At 41.0% G+C, this 10169-nt stretch overlaps 1 protein-coding gene across 1 annotated transcript; it reads left to right on the forward strand.

The window, feature by feature from the left end:
• Positions 1-2528: 2528 nt before the first annotated feature.
• Positions 2529-10105, forward strand: LOC138727636 (acyl-coenzyme A synthetase ACSM3, mitochondrial-like). Its single transcript, XM_069870288.1, has 13 exons — positions 2529-2773; positions 2866-3076; positions 3786-3996; positions 4201-4344; positions 5190-5346; positions 6289-6368; positions 6704-6827; positions 7365-7445; positions 8114-8215; positions 8958-9085; positions 9204-9303; positions 9697-9816; positions 9967-10105. Exons 1-13 carry the CDS (start codon positions 2561-2563, stop codon positions 10051-10053), a joined length of 1758 nt encoding a protein of 585 aa, XP_069726389.1. The 5' UTR covers positions 2529-2560; the 3' UTR covers positions 10054-10105.
• The last annotated feature ends 64 nt before the right edge of the window (positions 10106-10169 follow it).

Raw genomic sequence — 10169 nt, forward strand, 5'->3', positions numbered from 1 at the left:
GTGCGGGCCGTGCGGCGGCCTCGGGGGTTAAAAGGTGGCTAAACCTCGCCCCCGACAATTAGAATTCACCTCAGGTTTCGCCCGCTGCAGGGGGGAGGCTGGGCATCGCGCCCAGGCACGGCGCTCCGGGCTCGGCTGCGGGCAGGCTCGGTCACTCGTAGGCCTCGGGGCCTTTTCCTGCCCCTGAACTGCGGTTCTGGGCTTAAAGTCTGGGTTTGCGTTAATGATTCCGGGACTGAAAGGAAGAGTGGGCCATGGAGAGGAGAGGATGGGCGCTGGCTGAAGCTCTGGCGGGCAAGCGGACCTCAGTCCCGCTCCACAGAGCTGCCCTGAGCAGGGGCCGCCTCAGCTGGGACACCAGCACCCACAGCCCCTGGGACACCAGCACCCACAGCCCCTGGGGCACCAGCACCCACAGCCCCTGGGGCACCCACCCTCCTGGGAGACCAGAACCCCCTGGGACACTAACCCGTACTCTCCAGTGGAGGAAAGCCGGGCTTTGGCCACTTCCCCAGCTTCCTACCTAACTTGTGAGAGTGTCACGGTGTAGAGGGACCAGCTGAAACAGAAACTCTTCACACAGGTAAACCTAAGCCTGAGATACAGGAGAATGTGCATTGACAGGAACAACGTGACCTGTAGCACAATTTCTAAAGGAAGGTGTCTGTGCGTCTTTGTCTGTAAGAGGTTTCCTCTTCCTCTGATGACTCTTGAGTTTCTTGGACAAGTAAATGGAGAAAATGAAGTTCCTTGTCATTTTGTGAAAACAGGCAGGGGAGACACCTAAGGAGGCCTCGCTAGGGGCAGAACTATCGTATTACTTACATCCAGAGAATCCAGTTGAGCTAAAGTAGGAAAAAAGGAGACTTAACAAATTGACAGAACTAGTTATCAGTTACAGCCACCACAGGAGAGTGCAGCGTTTACATCTTGTCTGAAGCTTTGTTCCTGCAAAGCCTTTGGAGGCTTATACATAGTTCTACAGCTCTTGATAGACATTTATGTGTGGAATTATTGACCACACATAAATTAAAAGTCACCAAGTGTTTGCAGAGTAAAGGTTGTGTGAAGGACTCAAAAGTTCTCTTGAATTAAAGTGATGGTCTCTGGAGCTAAGCACGTTAGGACATGTTTGAAACGGGAGGAAGAATTTCTACAAGCAGCTGTGACCGGTGTAGAGGAAATGCAGTTATCCACTCAGAGGGTAACTAGGATACTTCTGTGGTGAAAAGTGCTCGGCTTTCAGCTCTGCAGAAGCCTATTTGCTCTTTTTGCTGTGCGGGATTTGGCTGCCCCTTGTGAGAGTGCAAAGTACATGTAAGGAACACAGGAGTCAGTCACTGGACACAGTAATGGTGCAATAGTGGGCATATGGCCAAGAATCTGAGATCTGAGTAAGGAGTCAAAGCTGCGACGCATCCCAGCATTGAGAGGGGCTCCCCTTCTGTGCAAAGCAGGAATTTGGGACTGGCACCCTTTAGACAGGTAACTGACCCTCCCCCCTCCCCTGTGGGCTGCCAGCCAGGACATTTTCTGGCACTGCAGAGTGCTGCTTTGCTTCTTATCTGTCCGCATTCCCTCTTCTCCCTCTCCCTCTCTGTCTCTCATTTGGCTGGGTTTCTCTTCTGTGTTTGTCATGCACAGACTGAATGTTACAGATCCAAAAATGTCCCTTGCTTCTCTAAACCGCTCAGAGCACATTCTTTTATAGCTGGATAGTTATTAATTCCATGAGGAACTAGCAGTGTTTATATTACTTTGTAAATAAAAGACAGTTCACAATGCATGAAAATAATGACTTTTCAGGCCTCCTGCTAAGCTGACTCTAGTTAAGAAGTAAGGCTTTGCATTTTGGACCCTTTTTCATGGAGTCTTTTAAAGTTTCCCTATCTCATAAAGTGATAATTTTTACTGACCACGCATCAAAATAATGTTTAAGACATCAATACTTAGAGTCTTTTCAGGGCTTTGCTATGTTCATTTCATTCCTGGCAACCAATGTATCCCCAGTGCTGATGAAGTAGGAGAAATGGTAAATACCTTTGTACTAAATGACACTACGGTCAGCCAGTAATTAATGCACAATTGTTGCATTATCTGCGCAACATCTCGGTCCATGATCTGACTTCTGTATTGTCAGTCAGTAGCAGACATTTAATTTACAGAAATCAGAGTCGAAGTGCTTGCGTAGCGTTCATTGCCTCTCTGTATAAGGCAGCTGAAATGTGATCTGCAAGATTAGTGGGGCTTGTAGGAAGAAAAGGAACATGAGTTATGGGAAAGCTGCCACAGTGACCAGGCTGAGTGCTGCTGGTTGAATGCAGAGTGAGGGTATCAGCTGCGTAACGGTCACTAGAGAGCAGGGGCCAGACGGTGGCCAAACTGGAACTCTCCTCAGCAGTCACTACGGTTGATATTTGGTATTGTGGCTCCTGTGTATTCCACTGTGTAGTAGTAAAAGCTGTTCTGAAACCACACAGCTAATACCAGGTTTATATCTGTATCACTGTAGCATTTCTTGGAGAGTTAATCAGTAAAGAATAACCTTGAAGAGACTATTATGGCTCTTGCTGCTATGTATGTTTTACTGAAGATCCCAAGAGCTATATCTCTGCGGGCTCCCTTGAGAAGATCTCTGCAACTTTGCAGCCGGTGCTACCCAGTTCACGCCCCTTTGAGTTATGAAGCCATCAAACAACAGTACAGACCAGAGGTGCCAGAATATTTCAACTTTGCAAGAGATGTGCTGGACAGATGGACTGAAGCAGAAAAGGTAAGTTAGTTGGCTTCTCTGATACTGAAGTATTTAATGCCGGTCATTAATGCTGAGTATCAGCATTTTTACTGTACCCTATTGTTCTATAGGAGGGAAAAAAGTCCAAAAACCCCGCATTATGGTGGGTAGATGGTGCCGGAGAAGAGGTGAAGTGGAGTTTTGAGGAACTGGGGGTGCTGTCCAGGAAGGCAGCAAATGTACTTTCTGATGCCTGCAGCCTGCAACGAGGAGACAGAGTTATTCTTATTCTGCCCCGAATTCCAGAGTGGTGGCTGATGAACGTGGCTTGCATGAGAACAGGTTAGTAAAAGCACAGAAATGGTTATAGGTACAGAAATGGTGACTTAAATCAATCCTTTTTATTTAATGCACTCAGAACATGCTGATGAGGATGAACTAGTGTCAAGCTGGTCAAACCCACTCTTCATGCCATGTTTTTTCCTTTGTGGTTCTTTCAGGACTTCTGTGCATGCTCTAGCTTTTAAGAAAACCCCATAAGTCCGTGGGGCCCTGTCATTCTCCTCTTTCCAGCACTTGTTACACATCCCAAAGGTACCTTTTGCTAACCTGCAGTCGAGTTAGCCCACACTTAATGGAGTGTATCATATGTTCCCTCATGGGTCCTGTTAAATACTCAGCTTCCCAGTGCACACAACTCAGAATGTTGTGGTGCCTCACAGACACTAGCAGCACACCTTGTAGGCAACGGCTGTGTTTACCAGTAAACAATGTCAAGTCTAGAGAAATGGCATGTTCCAGGGGCAGTGTTTTCAACGCAAGAAAAGTTCTTTTGTTGATTTATTTTACTGTCCTATGATTAATATAGTATTTGCTAACTTGTGCTAATTCTCACATAATGTTTAGTCCATCAAAGAAATTGTTATTTACAGATGTCTGGCCAAGTCCTTCTTTTAGTACAGCCCTGTCCCACTCAAAAGAACAAAGTAAGCTGAAGTCTGCTTGTAGGTACAGGTGTTATTCTTTTTCCATTCCTCTTCCTTCCCTTTAGGAACTGTTCTGATTCCTGGCACACAGCAGTTGACAGCAAAGGACATTCTTCATCGACTACAGAAGTCCAAGGCAAAGTGTATCATCACTGATGATTCTGTGGCACCAGCCGTAGACTCAGTTGGAGCTGAATGCCAGTTTCTGAAATTCAAATTGCTTGTGTCAGAGAGGGGACATAGAGAAGGATGGCTGAACTTTAAAGATCTCCTGAAGTGAGTAAATACCACTGTGAAAGCACCACAGCAATAATGAAAGAAAAGCACAGTGGTTTGTTTTGAATAGGAAATGTTGGCACGCACCAAGATATTTTCACCCTTTTAGGACTGCAGAGTGGAGAACACATTTTAGTTAAATGTTTTCAAAAATGTGAAGTCACACTTTCAAATCACTTTATTTGTCATTTTGTTTATTTTAAGAACTGCTCCTTCTGATCACCAGTGTGTGAACACAAGCTGTAAGGATCCAATGGCCATCTTCTTTACCAGTGGAACAACAGGATCTCCAAAAATGACTGAACATTCCCACAGCAGCTATGGTATCGGCCTCACAGTAAGTGGAAGGTACAGGTATCGCTTCAAATCAGACATATTTCTGTAGCTGGTCACATGGCATAAGGAAGAGAAACACAAGTTTATTACCAGAAGGTTTTGTTTCACTAGTATAAAAACCAGCAGTTGTTTACATCCCCGAAAGTGTTTGGGGTTTTATTCCATAAAACCAGGCAGTTTGAGTCCCTCTGCCTTAGTGCACCGAGAAAGTAGCAGTCATATAGCCAATAATCTCTTAACATTTTCTCTAGCTTTTGGTAAAGTCTTCATTGTGTATAGTTAATAGCTTTCTCATGAACTGAACATTAGCACAAGTTTATAAAGTCTGTACCATAAAACGGAAAAAAATAGGGGTCTGTTTGGTTTCTGAATTCATGCATGTCTGGATTAGACACACCTCCTGCAGGAACAAAATGCTGATAGTTCAGAATCTTTAGATTTATAAAGCAATGTTGCTTATACAATTGATATGGCAGTGTACTTTGCTGTAACAAGCAAAGAATAACGAATCAGAAAATACAAAACCTGCAGTAAGTAAAATAAAAAAATCCCCTCTTCCCTAGAAATGAGTTCAACAAAACCCCAGCAGCCTCATAGATATTCATACATAATGTTCTGAGGTGTTAGCTTGGCCACAAGTATAATTTTTCCCTTCTAAAATGCAACATCATTCTATCCCGGTGTCACCCTCACTGTGCTACGACTCACTCCTGCTCAGAATTCAGCCATTTTTAATTGCCATTTACCCAAAACAAACAGTGAGGGGTTTGCTTCACTGGTATTTCTCTTGTTGGTGTTTTTGTATTTGCCTTATTCCTGCCAAATAGAGACTGTAGACCCTTTCCATGTGTTCGCAGGTACTGGCTGGACTTGACTTCCTCAGATATACTTTGGAATACATCGGACACAGGCTGGGCAAAGTCAGCTTGGAGCAGCATTTTTTCAGCATGGATTCAAGGGGCGTGTGTATTCGTGCATAAGATGCCACACTTTGACCCAAGCATTGTCTTTGAGGTGAGTGAGGAGAGGAGAGCAACAACCAGCATTGTTCTCTCTGGCTGGTCTTGCCTGGGTTTTCATTTCCCCTGATGCTGCGCAGGGACTGCATGCAGCACCGTTATAACCTTCACTAGGAGGATATCAACTGATGAGTTAAGTAGTGAATGCTGCAAATATGTACACCAAAACAAGAGCATATTTGACATCCAGAGGGTTTCATCATATACTCTGCTCTGGATTTGACTGCACAAACCTGTAGACATCTGTTATCGGGCCTAAAAAGTGAGTACGTGAGAAATTATTCTGAAATTTGTGAAGCACTTCAGTGTTGCTATTAAAATAAGTGACAGTAACAGATGAATGAGAATTTCAGTTGCCTGTACCATCCTTCAAAGCTAAGGATTGAAGAGGCAGTGAATTTCTTTAACAAAAAGCACCAATATTATAGTTTTACATCCTCCACACACAATTCTTCATCATTTGTAAAAGACTACCATGTTTCATTTTATATGGAATGACTTTATCATCATATCTATGTTGATTAGGTGGGTGGAAATTGCTAGCTAATATTAGGATGTTGAAGAACACTGTCAGTTGTACACCTACGTAGCATCTAAAAAAATGCAGCTCTATGGTTTCATTTGTTTTCTAGATAAACTGCAATTATGAATAAATTGTGCAAGACAAACTGTAAAGCTCTCAAGCAAAAAATTTGGTGTGTTGAACTAATTGTAAAATGACATAGATTCTGTTTTGAAGAAGAAACTAATTAAATATAACTGCTGTGTGGGGGTGTTGGCAAGTACAGAGCTATCTGCTTTTAGGACACAATGTTTTGTTCGTGTGTTTCATAAGCTGAATGCAGAGATCGTTATATTATCTCTTACAATGAAGATGTGACCTCGCAGGTTTCAGTATATTGTCAAAATTTACTTTTTTTAATTCGAAATTCTCTAGAGTCTGTCAAGATTTCCCATAACAGTCTTCTGTTCTCCTCCAACTGCCTATCGAATGTTTGTGCAACATAAACTGTCCAGGTAAGCAAAAGCAGAGTATCTTTGTTGGTGTATTTGACCAAAACTCTACACCAAATGCTCATCACACCTTAATTTTAGTCCACATTTACAGTGGCATCACAGTAACTAACCTCATGTATCTTTCAACATTTTGAAGCTTAATTATAAGGAACAAAGTCAGAATAAAGATCTAGGGGTGTCCAGCTTAATTTTTTTTTTCAGATTTGTTTTTGTTTAGCACTGTACAATTCAAATTTTGTTCTTATGTAGAAAGAACCCCATGATACAGGAGTGCAGTAGTGAAAGGGGCATAGCAGATAGATGACTGCCAATTCTTTGTTTTCTTTCCCACTAAGCTATACATTCAAAAGCCTGCGGCACTGTGTGAGTGCTGGGGAGCCAATGAACCCTGACGTGATGGAAGAATGGAAAGCGCAGACTGGGCTGGATATTTATGAAGGCTACGGACAGACAGAAACAGTATGTTCTGCTTTACAAATGTAAAAAAAAAGTATGTTTCACAGACAAAGCAGTAAATTCTCTTCAGGTTGCCAAGAAAAAGTAATTAAAAAGATTATACACAGTTATAACTGTTAGGGGAAAAGTCAATTGTGATAAACAACACTGGAAAAATGTAGGTTTTGTAAGTCATAGGAAAATCGTAACAGCTCCATCCAAAATCCAAGAACTGTTTTTCATTCCTGCGGGCTTTGGATTAGGAACTAACACAAAATAGGTATATTTCTCTCTACTGAATTCCAAACTCTGTTTTAAAATCTGTCTTTAGTGCACTGATATTATTTGGAGCTAGGGGCATTGATTCTGAGGGCATAGTTTATTTCTATAAGTTTAATCACTGGATATATGATTGTAATGAAAACAATTAGTATTTCTCACAGAAATACAAAATACCAGCCAAGTATTTTAGACCTAAGATAAAGATTGAATATACAAGCCACAGTTTAGTTCAAAACAAAACAAAACAAAAAACCCCAAACCCAATGACACTTTTTACAGGTGCTGGTCTGTGGAAATTTTAAGGGAATGAAAATCAAACCTGGCTCTATGGGAAAGCCATCTCCAGGGTATGATGTCAAGGTATTGTACCTCTGCTGACTCAATCTCTCTCTTGCATAATCAGTTTCCATCAAAGAGTTCTGAAAGCTCTAACACAGAGTCATACCTTGTACCAACACTCAGCAGTGAATGGAAAAGTGAAGAAATGCACGTTACTGCGCTAAAATGAGCATGTAAAATAACGAGCTAGACTTCCCTGCTGCACCATCACAGGTGACTACCCACTGCTAACAGATGGTTAGATATCAAAAGGTAAGGCAATGACAGAAATTAAATTGCTGAGTTAAGGAAGAGAGGGAGTGAATGTTGTTTCCTGGTGATAACAAAACCGCTGAAGCGGATTCTACCACCAGACCAACTTCCAATATGGGTTAAGATCGTTAGTATCTTAACCAGTTCTTAAGTTCCCACCATCCATTCCATATGACCCTCCCTGGAGTCTTACTGACTTCGTTATGTGTTTGCGTAGCACTTGGCATTCATCAGATAAATACATGGCGCAAAGTACAGTGGATTAGTAATAATCTCACACTTCAGTTGTCAGAGTAAGGCCCCCTACTTCTTCAAATAATTTCTCAATAAAAAAATACTTTATGTATTTTAAATGCACACCGTTATTTTATAATCTTAACTTAATGCTTTTTCATTTCACCTCAAAATAATAAAACTCTGCTTTTTTTTTTTTTCAGATTATAGATGAAAACAGTAATATTCTGCCCCCTGGAAAAGAAGGAGATATTGCCATCAGAGTAAAACCTACAAGATCACTATTTCTTTTTTCTCGCTATGCTGTAAGAATATTGCTACAGTTAAAGTAGATGTCCTGTTAAATCTCTGTGACAAGGAATCTGATGCCCCATCCCATGTTTTTCCCTGCAGATGTTTGGTTTACTTTTACAAACAATTACGCATTCAATGAGATTGTCCTGCCTAGCAAGTTAAAATCCACTTTCTTTTCACTGTTATTTCCTTGATACAAAGGGAAACATTTGACAGACACCCCTACCCAACACCAAAATACTCTTTGGCCTAAGGATTGGAGTCCCCATCTCCCCCATCTTAGAAGCAGGACACCTTTCGATCCCTTCCCTCCAGATTTGAGCTTTGTGGAATGCTTCATGCATGGCAATACTGTTCAGGTTTTTTGCACGTTAGAATTCTCAGTCCAGGATAGGGAGATGCTAGAAACACAAAGGATTAAAGGATAATCACTGAAAGGCAAATTCTCAGTTCCATAAGCCTACGTTTTTGCAACCTTCAGTGGTTTCTAAAGCCATGGAGTATAATGTAATGTTAAAAATTTTAAGTCAGTCATATTTATTGTAATTTATGAATGTTATATCTAGTTTAGTATCTTAGTAATGGTGAATTAATAATTCTCTATTACTGATGTCCCACTTAAATCAGATGCAGATGACTGCGTAGGGACCAGTCTGAAAAGCTGGAATTTTTTAATATGCTAAATATGTTAGAATGCAATTTCATGTATTTTTCTGGTAGTTTTCATGTAAAATGCAGTTTAATGTTTCCTAGGATGATCCAGAGAAAACAGAGCAAACAATACGTGGGGACTTTTATGTCACTGGAGACAGGGGGATTATGGATGAGGACGGATACTTCTGGTTTGTTGGAAGAGCTGATGATGTCATTAATTCTGCTGGGTAATTCATGCATGATTAACAATAAATCATTAAATTTTAATAACACAGGTGATCCAGATGTGAAGTTATATTTATGTGTTATCAAATAAAGCTAAAAGCCCTTTCCTCCATTTTGAAGATACCGCATTGGACCATTTGAAGTAGAAAGTGCCTTAATAGAGCATCCTGCAGTGGTGGAATCAGCAGTTGTCAGCAGTCCAGACCCCGTCAGAGGAGAGGTAAACATATTAAATGTGCTTGTATATTTAAGTAAATATATAAAGCCCAACTTCCAAGGGATTTGCCCATGCAGGGATTTTTTTTTTTTCTTTTTAAAATTAAAACTAAATTGAAAAAGGACCAAGGCAATTGACCTAAATCCAATACCAATATAACAAAAGCCCCCTTTGGAGCTTCACCTGTCATTCAAATACAGTTTTTTGTCTCTGTTACAAGTACATAAACTGCCTGTGCAGTCCAGAGCAATAGAAGCACCCACAGTCTTTGGCAGAACTTTCCATACCTGCCCTGTACGTTTCTCTGAAGCTTGTCAGTTTTTTTTGTTTCAAACGTTATTGTTGTGTAATACTGTTTTATTGGCATTTAAGCCATGGCTGCTGTAACTTCTTTAGGTCGTGAAAGCCTTTGTTGTTTTAACATCCGACTATGCTTCACATGATCCAGAAAAACTGATGAAAGAGCTACAAGACCACGTTAAGAAAGTTACAGCTCCATACAAGTATCCTAGGAAGGTGAGTGCTCAAATACCCAGATAATTTTCATTACCATAAAACAGTGAGTGTTCACTGGTATGTGGCTTGTAAGTCTATGCCACAGAGGTTAAGTAAAAATTCAGTTCAATTGTATCCTATTTTGTTGCAATTTCCTCCCTTTCACAATAGATGGAGTTTGTTCAACAGCTGCCAAAAACTGTTAGTGGGAAGATCAGAAGAAATGAGCTGCGCCAGAAGGAGTGGAGAAAAGATTAGCGGTACTTGTTGCTTTTTATAGGATTTTTTTTACAAAGTAAGATTTTGCAGATTTATACAGCAAGGCAGAGTAAGAGACATGATACTATGTCCTTCTTAGTTTAGGTTAATAAATT

The sequence above is a fragment of the Phaenicophaeus curvirostris genome, chromosome 16 (genome assembly GCF_032191515.1).
Source record: "Phaenicophaeus curvirostris isolate KB17595 chromosome 16, BPBGC_Pcur_1.0, whole genome shotgun sequence".
Taxonomy (NCBI): Eukaryota; Metazoa; Chordata; class Aves; order Cuculiformes; family Cuculidae; genus Phaenicophaeus; species Phaenicophaeus curvirostris.